The sequence below is a fragment of the Ruditapes philippinarum genome, unplaced genomic scaffold (genome assembly GCF_026571515.1).
Source record: "Ruditapes philippinarum isolate M1 unplaced genomic scaffold, ASM2657151v2 ctg982_1_1_1_1, whole genome shotgun sequence".
Taxonomy (NCBI): domain Eukaryota; kingdom Metazoa; phylum Mollusca; class Bivalvia; order Venerida; family Veneridae; genus Ruditapes; species Ruditapes philippinarum.
Window position 1 is genome coordinate 113,417 of NW_026855442.1, and position 26,105 is coordinate 139,521.

The 26,105-nt window shown below is 32.1% G+C and overlaps 1 protein-coding gene across 1 annotated transcript; it reads right to left on the minus strand.

Moving 5' to 3' along the window:
• Window positions 1–1,815: 1,815 nt before the first annotated feature.
• Window positions 1,816–25,266, minus strand: LOC132743357 (ras-related protein Rab-3; the record flags this gene model as incomplete). The annotated part of the gene is given in 3 exon segments (XM_060731877.1): window positions 1,816–6,998; window positions 18,241–18,365; window positions 25,148–25,266. Coding segments are annotated over 3 exon segments (435 nt in total), but the record flags the coding sequence as incomplete, so codon positions are not given.
• Window positions 25,267–26,105: the final 839 nt, after the last annotated feature.

The window sequence follows — 26,105 nt, forward strand, 5'->3', positions numbered from 1 at the left end:
CATTTGAAAATCTTCTCACTTATCATTCTATTACATTACATTTTCAATTACCTATTTAGTTATTCAATTACATATTCCATTCCTTATCTATTACATTAATCATCTGATTCAATAAACACTCATATACAATTCAATTACAAATTCAATTTATTTTACAACTATTTTCCATTACCGTAAAATACTAAAATATTATTCTGATAATATTTTTGAAGTATGCATGATAATTTGTGTGTATGTCTTTTATAAATGGATGCACTGTTTAGTTTAGCTGATTTTTGACAATACTTTATTGCTCTATGGGTCTGAAGGGAGACATAATGTAAAACTAGCAATTGCAACAGCGACCAATAATGTAGTGAAATCAATAAAGAAGAGCCATTAAAGCTTCGTAGAAATATTAAATGTTTTCCTTTGGCATTTTGGTTATAGTATGAGATATATGACTTCATCATATGCAGACAGGACATCAATACTAGCTTCAATGTAAACAATTTAAATACCGTATATGCTTTAAATAACGGCCTTTTTAAACAAGAGCTGTCGGAAGGACAGCACGCTCGACTATTCTAAGTGCTTGATAGTAAAAGAGCCTTGATAATGTTAAATTTTTTAAGTTCACAAAAGTGCTAATTTTTTTTTATAAATTCATGTTATAGGCCTTAGAGAGAGTCTAATTATACAGTATTGGCTTGACTATTCGGAAGGTAATGTCACAAGGGTGTTTTATTGAATATAATAATACTAATTACCTATGAATACATAAATTTGACAGACAAGGTACAAAGGCTTGTTATTAAGATGTTTTATCAAGAAATCACTGCTTTATTATTATGAATGCATAAAATTGTCCCAAAAAAGGCACAAAGTGACAAACCCTTCAGTAGTTATTGAGATAACAGCTTACAAACAAAACTTTACCATGAATTTCTAAGTTGAAAAAGGGGAGAAAAATCAGCCTAAATGCAAGATAGAATTATGGATCTTTGTCAGTGACCTACAATTATGACCCTAAATGCATATGTGAAGTTTTAAATAAATATCTTTAATAGTTATTGAGATATGTAAAACTTGCATGTAAACATTAACCATGAGACTAAGTAGAAAAGGGGATATGAATCAGCCTTAATGCAAGATAGAGTTATGGAACTTGGTCAGTGACATACAATTATGACCCACCAATTATGACCCTAAGTGCATGTGTAAAGTTTCAAGTAAATATCTTTGAATACCTTTAACCTTTAACCAAAATTACTAAGTTTCAAAGGGGCAAACAATTCTGCAAATATTGCAGGCAGAGTTATGCAATTTTGCACACTGATGTACATTGTTACAACAAAAAAGTATTTTAAATTTCAATTGAATATCTCAAGCAATAATTGAGATATTTGACTTTACAAAAAAACTTTAACAAAAATTTCTAAGTTCCAAAGGAGCATAATTCTGTCAATATTGTAGGCAGAGTTATCCCACTTGTCAATCTGATGTACCTTGTTACTTTAAATAAGTATTGTAAGTTTAAATTGAATATCTCAAGCAATAATTGAGATATTTGACTTTACAAAAAAGTTTAACCAAAATTTCTAAGTTAAAAAGGGGCATAATTCTGTCAATATTGTAGGCAGAGTTATCAAACTTGTCAATCTGATGTACCTTGTTACTATAAATAAGTATTGTAAGTTTCAATTGAATATCTCAAGTAATAATTGAGATATTTGACTTTACAAAAAACTTTAACCAACGCAGACGCGGACGCGGACGCGGACGCCGACGCCGGGGCGACTACAATAGCTCTCATATTCTTCGAATAGTCGAGCTAAAAATAACACCCTTTTGCTTTAAATAACGTCTTTCAGAATGGATTTTAAAACGTTTTTACATTGAAAAACACCTGGTCTGTTACACATAAAACAATTTAACTACCATATATGTTGTAAATAACACTCTTTTTTTAAATAACGCCCTTTAAAATGGATTTCAAAAGGTTTCTCATAGAAAAACTATAGGTTCATTTACAGACAAAATTTAATCAATATAACTATCATAATTATATTAAAATCATATTACCTAGAAAAAAATCTCTTCTTATCAAATATCTAAAAAGTTTAAGAGACCAAAAATAAAATTGCCTGTTATACCTACCGGTATGTACCTTACATGTCTTAATCGATGCCACTTTTTCATGAAATGAACTACCTTAACATATCCATGGGAAGAAATTGTTATTATACATTCCTGCTTGCAAGAAAATATATAGCATTTGCATTTCATGACTTAATCAGAAAATATCAGCTCAAATGCTGACAGAAAATGATTTACTTTTAATGGAAATAATTTTCTTATTCCTAGAAATGTAGCTTAGAAAAACACTTGTAATTTGCGTAGTTGGGTATAATGGCACGATAAAAATATAAAGAAAACTCAATTCCCTTAAAAAAAAAAAGATTTTTTTTCATATTTAATCTGAAAATTAAGTGAGAAAAACTCGTAACATGCAATTCTCGTTCTCTATCAAATGAGCTTTTCTGATTGAATTTCTAAGACACTGAAATTGTGCACAAGCATGGTGCTTCAAGTTACTGTTATTGATGTTGTTGTTTTTTCTCAATTCCATTAAAAGTTGATTTATTGTAAAAAGTTAATTTACTGTAAAAAAAAAAGGTCAATTTCATTCAAAATCTTAGCACAGAAACAAACAAACAATAATGACAAGCAAATAAACAAACAAGAAATATATGTATGTATATATATATGTATGTATAAATATTGAATGTACAGTCATGGAATGTCTTACTTAGACAAAAAAGTCTATATATATAATAAATATATATATATATTAAAAGAGAAAAACAATAAATTTATCAATGTAATATAGGAATTTCTAATATTGGTCCCACACCAGCTAGATGGAATGGTGTTTAAAACACATACAATTATAATCATATAACAAAATGTCTTGTCACTATATGAGCCGCGTCACGACAAAACCAACATAATGGGTTTGCGACCAGCATGGATCCAGGATCAGGATCCATGCTGTTCGCTTACCAACTCTATTACAAGTAGAGAAACTGATAGCAAACAGTATGGATCCTGATCAGACTGCGCGGAAGCGCAGGCTGGTCTGGAACCATGCAGGTCGCAAACCCATTATGTTGGTTTTGTCGTGACCCGGCTCAATTATAATACATTCACTGTAAAATCATGTACTTTCAGTTTATATTTTGCCACAAATTTTACAAAAATCTTTTTCTACTGGACAAACTGACCAAACATGTTTTGGTCAATTCAATCAAAGTCAAATATTCAAATATATGTATCCGATCAAATAAGATAATTTGGCCAAGACTGTAAAAAATATGACAACACATTTACTGTAATCTAAGTGACCATACAGTTCACAGAAAGTGTCTATTTTCATGAAATACTAATAAAAGGACTGTCATACAAATGATTATCTTAAAATAATTCATCAATTCTTAACTTTTATGTACACTGATACATTGTTAAGCAAATTCATGGCATCTGAAAGTATATGATTTTACAACTGATAGAGAAAAACAAACTGCTTTAAATTAGAACACTTACAATATACATGTACATTAGTATGATTACGAATGATCAAGAGACTATAATTATGATAAAAATTTCATATTTATGATCAAAAAACATATGTCAACAGTTTCAGATCTATAGCTTTAATATGATGAAATTTTGTATCTATATTCATAACATATGCCAATATTTTCAGATCTAATTCAGTAAATAAGATAAAATTTCGTAAACTGTAAATCTTGAACAACCAGTATATTGCACTAACAATTATTTCAAATAAATGCCTTTTTTTGTAACATATCAAATAAATCACCCCCTTTCATACAATTCAATAATTCCCTATGATCTTATGGTTTAAAAATCTTATTTTAACCCTTAACCTAAAGATTTGCACTGCTTTGAATTTGACACAGTCCATTTAAAGTTTAAGGGATTTTAATATCAAAATACAAAAAAAAAAAAAATTTAAAAATTGAGCTACCTGCAGTAAAGAGCCAGGTTAGATGGCACGGAAGTGCAAACTTGTCTGCCTCAATATGGGTAGCAAAGGTAACTTTCAATTCCAGCAGATTATGGGTTTTTATTCCACACAATTCTTAAAAATCATATGTTTTTTCCTAACCAGTTAAAATGTTTATCTTTTTTTATTTTAATTATTGCACTTTTTTTCTATCTCTTTTTCTCCTTTCAGCAGTACAGTCTAGGGATATTTTTTAGTCATATAAAAGAATCAAAAATTCGTCTGGAAATAAGAATATTCACTGTTAATGTCTCTCTAGTGATACATTTTAATTAAGATACTTGATAATATATCTCCCATCATTTTTTTTTTTGGCATGATCTGTAGAAGAATTCTGTCTGATGCGGTATAGAACCATAATTAGAATTAATTACGGGGGTGAGACAAATTTATTCCGATGGTAGATACTCGTCAAAAAATAAAAGATAAGAGAGAATTATCTGACCATTGAATCGGTCATGCTTATTATATAATGTACATACAATGGAGGTTATGTTTTAGTAAAATATTCCACATGATATATAGGCAAAAGTAACAAATTATAATAATCGCAAAAATGCCAAGTGCTCTTCTTTGAACAAAAAAATTGAGTGCACGTTTTTTTGTTTCCATAAAGAACAATCTTATACACTTAGAGGTAGTAAATATTTTGTTCTTACCAGATACAAAATTTTCACTGAAAAAAAAAAATGTTTTGAAAGAGAATCTGGCAATTGTAATTTTAAAATTTGAGAAAAATATAAAATGGAATGTTTAATGAAACTTGGAATTAAATGTAGGCCATGCCAAAATACTCTCCATATATACATGCTGGTAATTCTAAACAAAGCATACAAGAAACCTTATGTATATTACAATTAATTATGAAAAGTCAATATTATGAAAACCCCTCAAAAATGCAAAAAACTGTAATAACCACATTACCTATTTCTAAGATTTTTGAAAGAGGAAAAAAACTCTTTTGTTAGTGAGCATAACATAAATTCAATATCAATCATTATTGCACAAAGTTTTGTAACAAAATGCTCATTTTCAACGTTTGTATAACTGTAAATAAAAAAACAAAATACGTCTAGTTTCAGAGATGAAAACAATATACTGAAGTATAAGATCAATTTAAATTTCAATAGTGAGAAATCTACAAATTACACAAATGAACTTCATATTCAAATTAAACATCGCCAATGGAAGGCGGCATTATTAGACTTGTTGCTATTCTTATGTTAAACCGTAATTCAAGATTATCAGTAAATCATGCTTTGTGCCTCGCAAGATTTCTGACAGCGAGAGAAAGAAGTTTCACGATCTCATCATGAAAGCGACGACGTTGTTATACATTTGTATAAAGCCTGCCGTAAAATGGATTTCTTCAAAGATAATCTTACCAGGATTTCTCCTTTAATCAGTAATTTGCATTACCTTAAGTGGAAATGGCCAAATAATGGCATAAAATGTATGTCCGGAGCCCAAATGGCAGACATTTTATTGTACTTTGATGAGTCTTGAAAACTTTATTCGCACATCGATACTCGGAAATAACTGCGTAAATCAATAAAATGCAGTCTGAGTGCCAAACCAGTCTATCTGCTTTTTTTCTTTCGTTAACTGCTACACTAGTTTGGCTCTGAGACAATGAAAAAGAAAATGTACACATAAATATACATTTACGTAAATAACATCGTACAATGTATTCAAAAAAAGGAGACATTATATGGGAAAAACATTTTACATATTCTCATATGCACTAGTTTGTAACAACACATTACATAGTGCATATACACTACACAAATATTTAATATGTATGTGTCGTTAAACACAACTGTATAAACATACATTCTTGGAGTCAAATTTTTTCTCAGTCTATGACATATACACTCCGTGCTAATTACATGTACTATGTTCTCAATTAAACCGGACATAAATAGCGAATATCGGCAAAAGATTATTACATCATAAACATGGGCTATATTGTAAAATGTTATATTTTACTATCAAGAAACCTTCGTAATACAAGTTCAATAATGTAATACGCATTCAACCAAAGAACATAAAAGAGTTCTACGGAAAAAAAACAACCTATATATATATTAATTATTCTAGAACCCAGACTTCATGAATGTATTAGTATAAAAGCCTATATTTTCTGTTAAGCATGGGGTGAGTACTATATATGACTTTGTTTTTGTAGACAGAATTTTTCTTCAAAAACATACAAAACTAAACTCATTTTCATCAATCTGTAAAAATATTCAGAGCATTTGTATGTTTCACTTTAAAAGTACATCTTTATTCTACCATGCACATTAACTGTCCTTTTTTTTTCTAACATTTTTTAAATTTAGTTTTGTAAAAAAACAAAACACCTCTAATCTCGTTCTATTTTAAAGAAAAAATATCTCTAAATCTGTTAATTTCCTGTAACAAAATCAGGTAAATGGCTTTAACTTGTTTTTAAAATCAAACTGGCAAAATGCTACAGAATTCCTGTAGACTACAGCCTCTAATGATTTAATGTTAACTACCCCAGTTTGGACAGCAGTCAATAACGAGACCTTGTTCATTATACTCTTATGGTGATAAAAATGATAAAAAAATGACCAATGATAAATTTTCGTATGCATGATTTTCCTATTGGCATATACATAAAATAAAAACACCAGTCAGTATGCATATTCAACACGCGTTATCTACGTCTTTCCCTTCTACACATGAGTTTTGACAAGTGTGTGGATGTGTTAACATTGACAGCCCGACGCCTGCGGGTTTGGATTCTCCGTGAGCCTGGTACCCTTTGCCTGGCTGCTCACGAGGGTGGGGTCCGAGTCGAGACTTTCCGACATCTTGTCGCATATTATATCCACCAATCGTTCGAACACAGCTTTTACGTTGATGTTTTCTTTTGCTGATGTTTCAAAAAATTCCAGACCTGAAAATATAATGACGAAAAATGTTTACACTGTTGTAACTGTAAAACTCCCACATTTATTACAAAAGCTTGCAGTCATATATATATACCATTTCTTCAACCAACAGCATAAACTCTTTAGCTGTTTAATTCAAATAACAACACCATCCTCTCTTGTTTAACGTATGGTAATAAGTTCAATGACATTTATGTGAAGCCAATAGGTAATAGCTTTAGGCAGACTGTATTATAAAATATCTAAAGTTTCATCAAATTTCTGAGGAGAATTTTAAAAATATCTTTGTCTGAAGTTGAAGACAAACAAAACTGAATAAGAAACAGTCTAAGAGCTTAATGGAATGATGAATATTAAGAAATTACTAATGGTCAAACGATGATTAACCCCAGACACCTTAATGGACTTGCTTTGAATTTGAATCTGTTCAATATCATTTGCAGAGTATTCCACAAACAAAAAGCTAGAATTAAAAATTCAGCAGTGAGTCTGGAGATTTGAAAAGGACACTGACCATAAGTTTTAACATAACTAGCATTCAGAGAATTCAATAAGATTTCTATAAGACCAGTCATAGTGGTTTCTAAGACCATGCAGTAACAATATTTCTAAGACCAGTAATAAGGTTTCTATGACCAGTAATAAATTTCTAATCCCTGTCATACTGGTTTTTAAGACCAGTTATAAGATTTCTAAATCCAGTACTAAAATTTCTAAGACCAGTCATAGTAGTTTCTAAGACCAGTAATAAGATTTTGTACGATCAGTAATAAGATTTCTATGACCAGTAATAAGATATCCAAGACCAGTAATAAGATTTCAAAGACCAGTCATACTGGTTTTTATGGCCAGTAATAAGATTTCTAAGACCAGTAATAAGATTTCTAAGACCAGTCATACTGGTTTCTATGGCCAGTAATAAGATTTCTAAGACCAGTAATAAGATTTCTAAGACCAGTCATACTGGTTTTTATGGCCAGTAATAAGATTTCTAAGACCAGTAATAAGATTTCTAAGACCAGTCATACTGGTTTCTATGGCCAGTAATAAGATTTCTAAGACCAGTCATACTGATTTCTATGACCAGTTATAAGATTTCTTACACCAATTATAAGATTACTAAGACCAGTCATATTGATTTTCTAAGATCAGTAATATTTCTATGACCACTTATAAGATTTCTATGACCATATATATAAATAAGAGTGTGTACCAACTTTGTATGTTTAGAAAATATAAATTAATGAAAATCAAATAAAAATATATCATTATATAGCTACACAGTTACATGCTTAATCTAACTAGCCAATATAAGAGACATTATGAATTTCTGAAATATGTTTCCATGACATCTGTATTTTACAAAATGCATAAAAAAAATATATATCATCTCGTACCCTAAATTCATTCCTGTCCTAGAGTCAACACCCTTACTGTGTATGTTAGAAAGTCTCAACAAATGTTTGTTAAGAAAGAAACTTACTAAGTTGGATTTTTTTCTAAACAGCAAAGTCAATTTAATGCATCTGCAAAAGGTAAACGTTCGGATCAAATTATAAATTAAAGTGTATCAACCTAGCACTGTAAAATGTTTAGGGAAACGAATCAAGGCCACCCATGGATACATCAGACAGAAAAATCATTGACTTTCCTCAAACAATAACATCAAGGACAATAATTCTACTATTTTATGCCTTTTTTCTGTCCAGTCCCAGACATTTTATTATTAAACAGAAATTTTTTATTTCAAACCATTGTTGTTTACTAATGCTGATGTATGAGAAAATATCATAATTCCAATTACAGCCTTTCCTGAAAACTGTCTGTGATTTTACAGATAAAGCCTGATATGTAACTTCAACTAAACAAACAGAGATTTAATCAAAACTTGTCACAGAAAGACGAAAAAAAATGTGGCAAATTTTTAGTGAAAACTGCTGAAATGGCGTTAAATTCACATTTTGTACAAACCGGATAAGCCTACGAGACTAGTGCACCTGAAAAAAGAATATGGGTTTACAATCAATATGTTTTATTAATTTTCATGAATAAATAATTAAAAGTTTGAAAAGGTTTTCATTATAAACTGCTATTAATTTTCTCTGTAATAATGCTTTAACAGATATAGGTCATAGAAAATCATGTGCAAAACAGATTTTCCAATAATGGTATCTAGAAGTCTTTAATTAATAAATTGATTTTAATCGTTAACTTAATGTCTCTCTCTATCAAGACTCCATTGCTAATGCCATGACCATATCAAGACTCCATTGCTAATGCCAAATCCTTATCAAGACTTTGTTGCTAATGCCAAGACCATATCAAGATTCCATTGTTAATGCCAAGACCATATCAAGACTCCATGATTTGCTAATGCAAAGTCCATATCAAGACTTCCTTGCTAATGCTAAGACCATATCAAGACTCCATTGCTAATGCAAAGTCCATATCAAGACTTCGTTGCTAATGTCAAGACCATATCAAGACTCCATTGTTAATGCAAAGACCATATCAAGACTCCATTGCTAATGCAAAGTCCATATCAAGACTCCATTGCTAATGCAAAGTCCATATCAAGACTTCCTTGCTAATGCTAAGACCATATCAAGACTCCATTGCTAATGCAAAGTCCATATCAAGACTTCCTTGCTAATGTCAAGACCATATCAAGACTCCATTGCTAATGCCAAGACCATATCAAGATTCCATTGTTAATGCCAAGACCATATCAAGACTCCATTTTAATGCCAAGACCATCTCAACACTCCATTGTTAATGCGAAGACCATATCAAGACTGCATTGTTAATGCCAAGACCATATCAAGACTCCATTGTAAATGCCAAGACCATATCGAGACCGCATTGCTAATGCAAAGACCATATCAAGACTCCATTGTTAATGCCAAGACCATATCAAGACTCCATTGTTAATGCCAAGACCATATCAAGACTCCATTGTTAATGCCAAGACTATATCAAGACTCCATTGTTAATGCCAATACCATATCATGACTCCATTGCTAATGCCAAGACCATATCAAGACTCCATTGCTCATGCCAAGACCATATCAAGATTCCATTGCTAATGCCAAGACCATATCAAGACTTCGATGCTAATGCCAAGACCATATAAAGACTCCATTGCTCATGCCAAGACCATATCAAGACTCCATTGCTCATGCCAAGACCATATTAGGATTCCATTGTTAATGCCAAGACCATATCAAGACTCCATTGCTAATGTCAAGACCATATCAAGACTCCATTGCTAATGCCAAGACCATATCAAGACTCCATTGTTAATGCCAAGACCATATCCAAGACTCCATTGTTAATGCCAAGACCATATCAAGACTCCATTGTTAATGCCAAGACCATATCAAGACTCCATTGCTAATGCCAAGACCATATCAAGACTCCATTGTTAATGCCAAGACCATATCAAGACTCCATTTTAATGCCAAGACCATCTCAAGACTCCATTGTTAATGCCAAGACCATATCAAGACTCCATTGTTAATGCCAAGACCATATCAAAACTCCATTGTTAATGCCATGTCAATATCAAGACTTCATTGTTAATGCCATGACCATATCAAGACTCCATTGCTAATGCCAAGACCATATTGCTAAAGCAATGAACAATAGTATTGTGATGCTCAGGCTATTTTATCAATGTTCTTTAATATTTATTCATTTTCCGACTTTGAGTACGAATATTTCTGAGTACGAACCATCGCATTGTTTTGATGATTACTTTCTATGTAACTGCTTTTATCTCACATTATTATGATTTTCAGATGCCATTTGTATATATAAATGTTTATTATCTATTCTTAAATGCTGACATACGTTTATTTTCATGTAATCTTGCTTAATATTTGGTCACATTTCTGAATTTGCCACTGGTCGGCCATTTTGAATATTAATGTGATGACGTCACAGGGTACTATAAATACTGCGCGTTAGCATATCGTTGTCATCTCATATCAGGTCGTCTGGTAGAAAAGTACTCTATTGAGTAGATAATTGTAGACGAATAAATAACCGAAAATGGATCGGATACAGGTGAAATTCACTTGTTGTTATTGTTAAACAGTTATAATTACTTTGCCAGTGTAGAGAACGGTTGTTCCAGAAATGGTTCATACCAAATCTGGTATAATACCCAATCCGGTATAGTACCCAATCTGGTAACTACCAGATCTGGTATCTCATTATATTGTACCAAACCTGGTATTTGTTTACTAAATCTGGTCATCCATAGGAATAATAATAAGAGACTGTAGGCATCCATGACTATGTATATTTAAATAAATTGATCTATATAATATCTTAATTAAAAGAGTTTTAAGTTACAAAATGTCTTCTGTGTTCATTTATAATTTGGTACTTGGGCCGTGTAAAACGAACCCTGAGTTAATGTGAGGCTGCAGACTGCCCTGGAAACACTAAGCAGGGGTCTGGGCACCACAGTATTACCAAGACTCTATTGCTAATGCTATGTCCCCATCAAGACTACACTAATAATGCCATTGCTCATTAATGACACAATAGTCATTGTATTTACCTATCAAACAAAAGGCCATGTATCATACATTATTACAATCATTATCTGTTCCAATGACAGAATGCCAATACCCAAAACACTTAACTTAGTACAATAGTGTGAAAATATTCAAGAAGACAAATGACTAAATCCACCATAAAGACCCTTCTTATTCACCAATAATGATTAATATTTGGTAAGTCATCAGTCAATATACCAAAATAGCTCTGATCAATGCCAACAGTACAAACACTGTTGATCATGGACAAAATTATTGGACTGGTTTACAAGTTTTGACAATTATTTAGATTGGTTCACAGTTTTGATGGTTATTTCTGGAATCCAATAAAACAGTTACTATTGATTTGCACTAATATTGTTTTTCTTTGTACGAATAAATTGCGTGTAAACATCTGTCTAACTGGCACCTTTCTTCCCTTCTAAATGAAGAGCTATTGATTTCCTTTCTAAATGAAATTGATAACAGTTACATCCTATTCAACAGCATTTTCCCAGGCATTGAGTGTGTTTGTTCTGGAGAAAAGTTTGCACATTATCAGCAATATTTCCAATTTTTCTTTTAGAGCAGTAACTTAATCAATTTTCTTCCATATTTATATATCTTTCCTTAAAAGAGAAGCAACAGCCTGTAAGAATACAACTACAAACAAGCAGATTAACTAGTCTATGCCAAACCTTAGCGTCTTTCTCCCATAGAGGAACAGTAGTAATCCATTTTAAAGTCCCATTATGTCCCAAAAAAGCTTTAAATTCATTTTTATTTCTCAAAACCTTTTTTTCTTTCTGGTGTTCAGTTATAAGTCTCAAACAAAAGCAAAAACAAAAACAAAAAAAAATCCACAAATTATGTGCACCATCTTTTGCCTGGCTCTGTCGCTTTTAAGCAATGAGTACATAAATACACAAATAGTGATTAAGTATTCTGAATGGAAGTCAAAATACTAATTTATTTACAATAGCATTTTGGTATTTAATTGACAAATAATTTCACGTTTAGCGCTATTTTCTTCAGGTAATAAACATCTTACTAAACATCTAACACGCTCTAAAAACAGGGGGGCAAATGTCCACCTTTCAAAAATTTTAGGAAGGCAAATGTCCGCCCCTTCCAAAGATATGATAATAAAATTCATGTTTGCTCTAAGTCTGGAGAAGGAAAACTTGATTCATTTCTAAGGCATCATGTGCCTTTAACAGTCTAAACTTTTTATACAGCATTTCAAGATTAACAGTTGAGTAAGAGCTATTTTTGAAGAAAATGTCACAGCTTTCATATCATAACACCCTACCCCCACCTCCACCCACCCACTGAAAAAAGACTGTTATTTGATATAAATAAATGATCTTTCTTTTTCCATTCATATAGACAAGAATACATTCTATATATTATAAACACTAAGATGAATTAGAAAAAAAGTAATTCAGTCATTCCCTATAGATGCATTACGGAATACGGAAATGTTTTTTTCATAATGAAATTCCATTAACTTAAGACAGACAGTTCTGAAATTCAAAGTGTGACAAGTTCATTATATAAATCTAACAAAGGAGGGTTAAACTATTGCAAACCTTGAAAACACATCTACATTTTACGGCTTCAAAATCATTAAACGATCACACTTAGCAGGCGCATTGTCTGGGAAAAACTGTTAAAACAAATATATTAGCTGCAATTTAATAGATAAAAGCTAGTTAAAACTTCAAGACTGAGATATATAGATAACTAGAACTCCGCGAGTCGGATGTGTCGCCTTGTGAACAATGTAGTTTAGGAGAAATGGCCAGGACAAAAATGAAATTTGAAAATCAACAAAGGGCAATAACTCAAAAAATAAGAAATGCAGAGCAGCAGTTTCTGTGCACTGCACTTCAATTCAATAAGATCTATCATCCTATTAAGTTTCAAGTCTAAAGCTTTTGTAATTATTGAGAAATGGCCTGGACAAAAATAGAGTATGAAAATAAACAAAGGGCAATAACTCAAAAAATAAAAAATGCAGAGTACCAGTTCTTGTGCACTGCACTTCTTCTTAATGAGATCTATCATCCTATGAAGTTTCATCTCCATAGCTTTTATACTTTAGGAGAAATGGCCCGAACAAAAATAAAGTATGAAAATTAACAAAGGGCAATAACTCAAAAAATAAGAAATGCAGAGTACCACTTCTTGTGCACTGCACTTCTTTTTAATGAGATCTATCATCCTATGAAGTTTCAAGTCCATAGCTTTTATACTTTAAGAGAAATGGCCCGGACAAAAATGAAGTATGAAAATTAACAAAGGGCAATAACTCAAAAAATAGGAAGTGCAGAGTACCGGTTCTTATGCACTGCACTTCGGGTCATTATAAGAAGCATGCATACCAAGTTTGAAGTCAATCCAACTTATAATGACTGACTTATGCTCCGGACAAGCTTAAGGGGATGCCGACGCCGACACCGACACCGACAACGACAACGACGCCGCCGACAAAAGTAACCCCTATATGTCACCTTTTTCAAGGCGACACAAAAATAATACTTAAAGACTTAAGAACTAGTAGAAAGGATGCAGATGCCCAGTAAAAAAGTCTACCCTCGGACAATTCAGAAAATTCCATGTTCAGCAATTTTGTACTAATCATTCACTATCTATCTGTCAAACAGGGTATAATTGACAACCATAGGGTGAAAAATATGTCCCGACATTTTTCCTTCCCCCTCGGATGCGAATTATGACATTTATTTGCAGCGTAATTACTGCCAGGAGCGTACCTTAAAATGTCTTGAATGTCTTTACAACAAACAGCTATTCCCCACCCTCTAATAATGCAGATATAGACCATGGAAAAAGCCCTCGGGGACAGAAAAAAACTCGCTTCTGATTGATTTCAAAGTGAATGCGAACTTGGCTGCAAAACAACAATTGATTTCTTCCAGCGTTATTTTTTTCTCTTCAATGATTAGAATAACGATAGAAGCAATTCTACTGGGAATAAGAGGGAAAAAAAACCTGCTATATATTTTTTTATTACAATGGACTCATACCTTGTTTTTACAAAATGTGTCTTCACATCATGTGACAATGCCTATTTAATAAATCTAATGATGTTCAATTGTTAAAAAGACTGTATTATTACAGTGAATTCAGTTGAATTGGGAACAAAGTAAAAATGTAGAATAAATTTGTATGATGCCATTAACAGCTGCTAATTGTATGAGGAAATCAGGAAGTATCAAGAAATTACATTAGGTTTCTATGACATCAAATTAAATAAAAATTGTTAAATGATGTGACTGACATTAGTTTCATTTCCTCCTAAAAATGACAATGATATATCATTAAGTGGGAGCCAATATTGTCTTTAAAATCAAAGGCCACCAATCCCTAACAATTTCATTTCTTTTGGACCAAAAAAAAATGCCAAGTAGATTGTGTTAATATAGACAAAGATACCACTTTTATTATTATCACATCACAGAGGTATTATAATAGAACTAATTTTATACCAGTCGTTTGGCTTTAATTTGCACTGACACATTTGGCCTTCAGATAACATGGCAACTTTCTACCGTGTATAGGTGAAACAAGATATGCAAAGTGACTTCCTTAAGTAACTGGTGGAACAAGATATGTAAAGTGACTTCCTTAAGTTATAGCATACAATGGGAACAACCAAGAATCAGTTATGCACTGGCAAACTTATCTTCTCTCTTCATTATAAAAAAAATAAAATATCGAGCTGGGATCAAACAGTTTTGGCAATTATTATGTAACTACCTTAAAAGGCAAGTCATTCAATGATTATCACCTTGAAGGGCAAGTCACATTCAATGACCTTTTGGAGCAAGTCACATTAAATGACGTTTAGGGGCAAGTCACATTCAATGACATCTAGGAGAATGTCACCTTCAATGACCTTTAGGGGCAAGTCACATTCAAAGACCTTTAGGGGCAAGTCACATTCAGTGACTTTTAGGGGCAAGTCACATTCAATGACCTTGAGAGGCAAGTCACATTCAATGACCTTAAAAGGCAAATCACATTCAATGACCTTGAGGGACATTTTTTAGTCACATTCAATGACCTTGAGGGGCAAGTCACATTCAATGACCTTGAGGGGCAAGTCACATTCAGTGACTTTTAGGGGCAAGTCATATTCAATGATCTTCAGAGGCAAGTCACATTCATTGACCTTGAGGGACATTGAGGGGCAAATCACATTCAATGACCTCCTGTAAATATTTATGAAATTGTTTGCAGTAAAAAAATCAAAGGTAGGGGAACTGTCCACACTGTTTAAATAATGGGAGGGGATTATTCCAGGTTGTCAAAAATAAATGTAAGGGAATTGACTTCCGGGAGGGGAAATCTGCGATGATCCTATTTTGTTCACATGTGTTCACATTCACTATATTTTATACTATAAACGAATGCTATTAAATAAATGTGTATATAATGTCCAAGTATGGTAACACCTTATCTCTTGTTGGATATTCACCTCAGATCAATGTGTCCACTCTGTTTTATTTTTTTCTAGCTACATAATTGACAAGATACTGACAGCCAGACAGAAAAAGGCTTGCGTCTCATTTGTAGAATTCATCTAAATGTATAACTTTTTTCACTGATTTCATCATTTCACAGTAAACAGACCTAAAGATTCATTTATAACTAGTGCACAAAAGTCAGAGTTTACTAACATCTAATTACATTTATTAGGTTGGCTTAGATAGCAGTTTTGTTTTCATCAGTTGAGTTTTAAAACACATTGACACATAATGGTCATAAGGCAACTTTTCAAAATAACCCTTGGCCTGCTGTTGGCCAAGCTACCAGTACAGACCAAGATCTGCCTGCATATCTGTGGATCATGGTCTCCACAGTTTACTATTCAGTCAATACATATTTTGAAATTTTCACAAAAAATGATGAAAGATTTTATCTAGATTGAAAGATGCACAAGTTCATTTGAAATATCCAGGGCAGTAGTTGTAGAAATAGTGTATGATGAATATCTATGCTCTATCAAGCACCACCTTGGACAATAAATCAAACCAACAACATTTATCCTACGTTTATAAGAGTGCTTCCACACATATCAAGCTTTAATTTTAATACCAAATGGAAACCTTTATCCCTTATGGCAGTAAGGAACAGATAACGATTTTGGAACAAAAAAAATCTTAAATTAACTGTAAAATCAGAAATCAGAAGTTTTTGCAATACTATTTGCAAGCAAAAAGTTGCTGTTTCATTATGCCAAAAACCTACTGCTTTCAGTCATGAAAATTGGGCAAGCGATGAAAAGTTTACTGCACAAATGCAATGTTATAATGTCATCAACAGACAAACCTGTACACACACACTGTCAAAGTTCAAAATCATTATGCTTGGTGCCAAATGGTTAAAAATGGTTCTTTATATTGCATGAGTTACAAGCATTTTGCACAACAAGCCCTTGGAAAAAAAAATCACATTTCACACACAACTCTACAAACACACCTTAAAAGTTCAAAATCCTTACAAACACTGGTAAAAATATCTGCAGTCACAATCAATGAGAACAAGCTAAACATCAATTTTCAGCTTCTTTACAACAGATTCAATTACTGAATCTATATTTAGATACCTATATTTAGATTCCTTGAAATATAACACTTTAATTGAACTAAAAATGGAATAAAAAAATAAGCCTGAAGGATGTTAGATTATAGACGATACCCTCCGTTTATACTATTTTTGTTCTTGTTTTCACACAAGATTAACTCGGAAGTTAACATGATATAATCAATTACAGACAGTCCCTTGTTTTATGTCTTCTGCTTCTAGTTTTTAGTCATTTTCAAATACAATATCAAAACAAGAAAAAAATGTCATCATTTTTGCTTCTTAATGCCATTTTTAAGAAATTATTTGGATTTAATTATATCACAAAAAAGTTTGAGGATTAATTTAAGATGGTATGCGGTCTGCTTGTTTTTGCTTTTTATTTTTAGATACAAATGTAAAACAGAATTATTATCAGACACAATCAGGTATAAAATTTGTAACTCACATGTTTCCATAAAAAAAAGTTTTAAAAGATCTAAAAACCTTGCCATATTCTAATTTTAAATGTCCTAGAATTATTAAACATTCATGATCCTAATGGTATCACAAATAAAATCAGACATGAAAGAGACAACTCAATGAGATGTCCATGTGTTAATGGTGGGTGATGAAGTTATAAAGTTAAAATAACTTATGATTTTGCCATAATTGTGTGTAGTTCATGTGTATAATCATTAACCCATTGACTTGCAGGACATTCTGTAAATATCCTTTGAAATATATCATAAATGTTTAATTGCTAAAAAGAGTGGGGCAGCCTTTTTATAATCTAGGCAGTCCTAAACATTTAACATTATCAATTATTTGTAAATGACCTTTATAATAGCCTATCTTTTTTTTTTTAAATATATAGCCAGTTCAGCTCAATTTGACAATGAAAAAAAAAATGAGCATAATGTCACTTTAACTAAAGGAATTACAAAACTCTCTACCTTTGACTAAAATAAATCACAATCCTATCATCATCATCATCATCATCTACACTTGTATCTTGTTTAAGCTAAATTGAACATTGCAGTATAAATTATGGTAAATTATAAAATGTTACATGCTCAGGGGCAATAACTCAAATAAATTTGCATACCTAATTGATCAGCCAATTGTTTGCCTCTCTCTGTTGAAACGACCCTCTCATCTTCTAAGTCACATTTGTTACCAACTAAAACAACTTGTGCATTGTCCCAGGAATATGTCTTGATTTGTGTGCACCTGAAATTGAAAAATGTACAGTGTTCAATTATTTATATATTGGGTTTTATTGCAAAAGGTCATTATGGTCATTAAGATGGAGGAATATTTCACATATCTGTCATTGTGTGATCAGGGATCATTCTAGGGGGCGATTTCCGCGATTTCTCGCAAAAAAATCACCAAAATCTCAGAGAAATTTGTGAAATGAGAGAAAATCTCGCACGGTAATTTGAGCCGGAAAATGTCTAATCACAATCTAAAGAATGCTAAAATCACACAAAGATATGATGAAAAATTTACGATTCCTATCAAGAATTTAATTTCAAATTGTTTATTAATGAAATCGGTGTGAAAAAAACTCCAAAAAGTAGTCCAACTCTTTGAATTATTAAGCCTAAAATAATTGCCGATCGGAAACCGCAAATTCACCGTACAGAAATACGGTATGATGGCTAACCTTTATCTGTAAGTCGAGAATTTACACAAAACACTTTTAATTGATATTAATAAAAATTGTTAGACACAGACTAACATAAAAATGGACATGTCAAAAAACAAATACTGGTAAAATTTATCTTCTAAATGTCACATCAACCACGGTAAATTTTGCCGTAAAGAACAAATTAAAAAAATTTGTTTTACGATTTCTGATGAAATAGCTGATAATAAATATTCTTTTATTGAACGAAAATATTTAATTTTATATAATTGCAATCAGCAACAGCTAGAATTGTGAATGTTTCAGCGGAAAACAGACAAATATTCATTTGTCACATATTTTCGCGATGTCGTGATTAAAAAAAATACTAAAAGGAAGCTGAGTGTTATTTAAAGGTGTTTTATAACACTTAAATGATGTTTATGATGTTATAAAAATTACTTTAGGTTTTGTTTATATTTGTGGATATGGACATATTTGTCATTTTGTGTTCAGGTCACATATTCAATGAATATTTTTTAATGGAGGGAGGTGTGTGAAGAGAATCATAAAGAAAACAAAATGTAAGGTTATAAAAAATATTTTAAATCTCAACAATCACTTCTGTAGAGTACAGTGTTGTCCATTAGGAACATTGGCTGCAAATAATAGTTGTAGTAGATGTCCATGTATAATTCTTTTATATTTCAGAATGAAAGTGTTATATTTATTTTTCACAATTAGAATTTTATTATGTTTAAGAATTCACAAAAGAAAAGTCACAGGATGAATCAAAAAAGTGAAAACAAAAATCTCTGTAATAAACAGCTACATCTATATCCTCATTAGATAAACAATGTTTGTATGTACAGTGATTTTAAAAAGTTAGAAATTTCCATATTTTTAACCACGCCCATCATGAAAATTAAATCTCTCAAGAAAATCTAATTTCTCTCATTAAAATTTCTCAAATGAGAGAAAATCTCTCACTAAAAATCCTGACCAGAATGATCCCTGCTGTGATATATTGTATATTTCCAGTGTTGTCGCTACTATTAGGCCATGTAGGCCCGAGCCTACAAGTTGGTCAAGAAATTGACATTTTCAAAAGTCCCAAAAATACATAAAAGACAGGCAGGGGTGGGGCTGGTAGTGGGTTCAAGCTGTATTGTCAAATCAAGTGTGTTTTAGGCTTAAGGACGTTTTCGGGAGTTTTCATATAGACATATAGGCAAAATTAAAACTGTTCAATAGAATTTCTTTAAACTTGGCATGTTGTTAAATATGATAACAGAAACATTTTAAGCGGAAAAAAAATTTGGGTCACCGTTCTTGTTAATTTTGCCTACATGTCTCTATGAAAACTCCCAAAAATGTCTTTAAGCATGATTTACTGTCCTCATGCAGTAAAGTTTGCATTTAATCAAATTCATAGTTTGATAATTTTCCATGAAAATACAGTCTTTGGAAGGCGCATTTCGCTCTCTTTTTTTGGCTTCTGGGCCTACAACTTATGGGCCTACAACTTGAAAAAAGCTGCCTACACCCCTGATTTCAGTCATGAGTGAGCACATTAGTAGAACCAACAACCTTCTGTAAGATATAACAAAGTATTATGCCTTAAGTGGCTATAGCAGTCTGAGACTCTGAGCTACTAGTGCATGGCCGAGCTTTCAAATTTGATTATTTTGAATGCAAGAAAAAAATAATTTGGACATCTTACTGGTCCTTATGTAGAGCTATCATATACATTATACCCTAACAGTAAATAAATCTTCCTTATTCTGTAACTGACATTTTATTACTTCTCAGACTCTGTATACAGAATACTCAATTCAAATTAAGTTCCCATCTTACAACCTTATTTATAGGATACACAACTCTTGCAAAATTAATTAAAACAAAAACGAACACAGCTATAATCTGTTATAAAGATTGATACAAAAAATACCAAATATTTTCTGAAAATATTATTGATTTCATCCGTCAGACCGTGCTAATATCATTTACAGAATTTTCCAAGGAAAACTAGGCTGTGGTCACTGAAATATCATGATTTCGTATAAAAATTTAGTCAGCCTCAGGAAATAATAGAAATATTGATGCGTTATTAAGGTTTGGCAGGAAATAATCAGAATCCTGAAAGACCGAGTTTTCTGATCAACTGTTAGACAACGTGTCGATAATTTGCCATAAAACATGCCTTTATAAACAGTTCATCAGAGATTTAAAGGAAAAGTTTCTATGAAATAAACTAATGACGTAAAAGATAAGATAAAATATTGTCTTTGAACACGAGAAATTAAGTAAATTGTTCTAAAGCAATAAAAGGGTGCTTTGACATGTGAACAAAATTATGGCACTCTAGCAAATAACAAAATTAATGTACATGTATAAGGAAATTGAGCTATTAAAAAAGCTTTGCAACAATCTTTCTGTAAATTTGCTGAATAAGGAAATTGGCTAATTTTAAGTCAGCCAAGAAAAATATTCTTCACAATGAATTTCATCAGATTTTGCAGTTGTATTTGATTTTGCAGTTGTATTTCATATATTACGAGCTATATTTTATCAATAAAATCAGCTATAAAAGATCTTTATAGTGCATTGTTTAAATGATTAATATTTACATCTTTACTCAGAAATCATGAGTTCAAGCCCAACTGTAGAAAAAACTATATTTTCTCAGACACCTGAGTCTTGTCATAAGACAGGTACTTAATAAAAGTGATTTTAGCCTATATCTAGATAAAAGTTTTCAAAATGAAACAAGTTTATTTGTACTATTTATACAATTTCAGACAATGCCTCTCAAACATTATATGAAAAGTAGAATATTAGAAAATCCATGATTTATGTAGATAATAATGAGTCCCTTTAGATTTACTGTACTTTACAAAGCATAATTATCATACCAGAGAGAAAGTGCCTAGACATGATGGTGGTTTATGTAACATGTATCATTCTATTAATGTCTGCAAAGATCAAATGAGCCGCGTCACGACAAAACCAACGTAATGTGTTTGTGACCAGCATGGATCCAGACCAGCCTGTGCATCCACGCAGTCTGATCAGGATCCATGCTGTTCACTTACAAACACTATTACAAGTAGAGAAACTGATAGCAAACAGCATGGATCCTGATCAGACTGCATGGACGCGCAGGCTGGTCTGGATCCATGCGGGTCGCAAACGCACTATGTCAGATATTTTCTCAATAAAGTAAAGGGCATTCCAAAAGACAAAAGTTATAAATTTTCCCCAAGTGTATACTCTGTGCGCAGTAAAAATTCCCAAAATGGTTGTACAAGATTCCTTGCTTTTAGGAATTTGTAACACATTTTCCAGCTAAGACAGTAATCTTAACATAATTTACAACAAGGTTAGCTTTTAAAAAAGCTAGTAGCGACTCGCTTCGTAATTTTTTTCCAGGGGTGCGTTTTAATGTAAAAATGACAGTTCTGCTAGCTGAAGAGACTTCAGCGAACATCAAAATAAAAGTGACATAAAGTTATGGAAGCCAGTTTCACTCAGTTTAACAAAGAGGAATATGAGTATATATGAAGATGCATGTAAACAGATAGAATGAAGTCCCTATGTCTATGCACAATTACTCAATGGCCTTTTGACCTTGACCAAATAAATGTTAGATAGGTAGAATTCATAAAGATGTCTCTTTATACGAAGTTAAGTTGTAATATGATATTTAGTATTGGAATGAGTGACAGACACAATTCCTAAAGTAAACACAAGTTGTCAATTAATTCTGCCAGAAAAGCCGGGATCCTATTAAAAATATAGGGATCCCGGGAATTAACCAGTCTTAGATGCTTTTCAGATAAGCCAGGATCCTATTAAACATATAGGGATCCCGGGAATTGACCAGTTCAAGAATATAGTTTTCAGAAAAGCCGGGATCGTATTAAAGTATAAAGAGATCCAAAGAATTGGCCAGTTCAAGAATATAGTTTTCAGAAAAGCTGGGATCGCATTAAAACATAAAGGGATCCCGGGATTTGACCAATTCAAGAATGTAGTCGTTGATTTTTCCAATTAATTAGGCATATAATTATAAGTATTGTGATTTTTAAGTTTGTTGATAAATAGCTCTAAATATATTTATATCCAAAGTTTAATTAATTTAACGTTCATTACATACAATAAAAAAACTTAACGTTTAATGGCCTTTCATTACGACAATAATCAACACAAATATAGTTTATAAGTTTTTCCTCTATATCTTATACGATCCCGGATCCCGGCCAGTCCGGGCGTCCCGGATCCCGGCCAGTAAATATATACACTAAATACCGGAAAGGATAAAATGACCGGAAAAAATGAAAAAGAAAAAATGCACAGAACCAGGTGTACACTTATGTTAATTAACCAAACGAAAACTTACTACAGAGAAACAGGTGAAATCGCTAAATCAAAAGTCAGTGTTAATATGATTTATTGAAAAGAATTCATGAAAACAAACATTTTTAATAATCATAATATCTTTGCGCTCAAAACAATACCTGCTGCTTTTTAAATATGGCGTGAAAATTGAAGGTTTTTTGACGCTATGTAAGATTAAATTTGATTGGCTAAATAATTTTGGATCCTAGCCCTGTTAGATAAATTTTTATAGAAAGCTGGAAGCCAAGCTTCGATTAAATTTGTGGATGTATTCGGAGTTTTAGGTTGTTTCTCAGTAAAATCCTATCGTAATACCGGCTCGCCGTGGCGAGCCGGCATAAGACCTGTACCTATTATTCATGGCTAAGCCTTTCTTAAACAGAAAGACCTCATACTTGGTGGATATCCTATACATAATGGCAATAAGACTTATACCTATAACCTATATTTACTGTTTCAGAATCATGCAAAATTGTCAATCACACTCCAATCACATTGCCGCAAGCACAGTAAGAAACCCAGACCAGTCTGTACATCCATGTAATCTGTCAAACTAAGGCTCTATACTGTTTTCTATATAATATTACTCATAACGTGCCTAACATACTACAATGCATATTATTCATTAAGGCTTTATAAGTTAACATTTCAGTTTTTCTGTGCTTAAAACGGTAAGCTGACCCCGAAAAAAAACTTAAACAGACTATCCAATTTACTCCTCACGGATACAAATTTAATTGCTAAAATATGAAACATATTCTTAAATTACTTTTAATTTGCTGCGTAAATATTTCAGTCGCCTAACCATCGTAGCATTCTCATTCCTGCAGTAAAGTACACGATCAATATAATCTAATCTGGCCATTACAATTGAAGTCATACTCCATTTCAACATCAAAATCATGATATCGTTTATATCTTATTTCGAATTACTTGTTATGGTTAGGAGCTTACATTACAGGATATAAAGCTATATCTAAGAATTTTATTTTTTCTAAACTTTAACATGGTAAAATTATGATGTTTTCATCATCTTATGGCCGATTCTCTAGAACATTATTTATATATAATGTCTCTGCTATTTAACACACATGAAAATTGTACATAAAAAGCTAATGAAATCGGACAGACTTGCTTTGAACTCCAGCCGAACTCCAGCCTGCTGGCGGCAACATATTTTATGCATGGGACCAGTGCAGACCATGATCAGCCGGCACATCATTGCTGACTGATCATGGTCTGCACTGTTTGCTATTCAGTCAGTGCACAATATGATTTTTTTCTTGAAATGACAAATGTTTTCGATCAGGTTGAAAGTCCATTTAAGATATTTGAGCATGGGAAGTGTTAAAACTGGCCGACTTGCTTTCAAACCATGTGATGATAAATGTTTTTGCTTCTCTGAAATGTGATTTAACCAGACATGTCTTTTTTCCTTTATGTGGTTACATGTATATGATACAATTCCATGTAAACCCTGTACATGTATTGCATTTATGTTTTTCATTGTATACTTTAGCTTGTTCCTAAGAGACCGTTATATTAAAGGTTACAAGCAAATTCCTTCAAGGAATACATGTCCAATGAATATGTATAATATTAGTATGAGCATATACAGAGAAATATGTATAAGTATTTGTTGTGAAATTCTTCTTATTAAAACAAGTGTTAATTGTGAATATATAATGACCTTTCATAGTGTGCGTAATATTCATTAGAAAGGTCACATCATTATGGTTCACATGGTGCTGGTTTTACACTGTTATAGTCTGGTTTTATTGATAAAAAAAGTATTTCTTTGGCACATGCTGATAGATGTATCAGAGTAATTTAGCTACAACCCTTCCATAATTATATAGCTGGTGAGCCTTCTCCAATGAAATTCCTTCTGGGATTCAAATACAAGCATATAAGGGGCTACTGATTCCAGATGTACAATGACATTATCATCACATCTTATGGTAATAACATAAAATCATACCAATCTTGAACAGCATTAAAAGATTCCTCGTTTGTTACATCATACATTAGAATAAATCCCATAGCTCCTCTATAATACGCTGTAGTTATAGTTCTGTATCTCTCCTGACCCGCAGTGTCCTGAAAAACACACATTCAATTATGTACAAATATATAAAATACATCAATTATTTCTGCATAGGAGGTTTAGTCACTGTCTATAGGAGGCTGTATGACATAAATCCAACTTTGCATTTTTCTTTTCAAATTCAATTTCAGAGATATATGTCAGGCAAAAATTTGCGAGCCTGTTGTTAACTTGTTTCAGATATTCTGGTGTTACTTTGACCTTGAAATTTGAAGTACTATTATTCTAACAGTACAAGCAATTTAAGGTCAGATATTAATTGTAACTTTCTATTTGTTACATGCAAGCAGGCATAAAGCCTTACAATCATTATCGAGGTACAAGATGGACCCTATGTAGAAACTGTAAAACCGATGACTCATAATCTTTGTGGAAAGAAGCCCGATTAGTATAACTATCATCACTTATGAAAGCAGCTTTTTCTAAACTTTTCTATTCTGACTCATAATCTTTGATAATAGTAACCTATTACCACTTATAGAACAGCTTCCCTTAACCTTTCTGTTTCAGCTTTGTATTGCAGTTGGAAGATAATGAATATTTTATGGTGTCTTTTTCTCCAAAATGTATTCACAGACTTACTGGTGCTAAATTCGTCATTATGGTACACTTACAGTCAGGACATTCAAACATACAATTATACAGTACCTTGACTTCAGAATGAGGAACTTGTCAGTTATAGAAATTGACAGTCGTGTTTTCAAGAAAGTTACACTTATGCATATATCTATTTGGTTTAACACACTTCCGAATCTGTTCCTGGAATCATTGCAAGTACTGAGCAATGAATTTGTTAAGTACCTTAATACTCAAGATAACAACGACTTGCCCT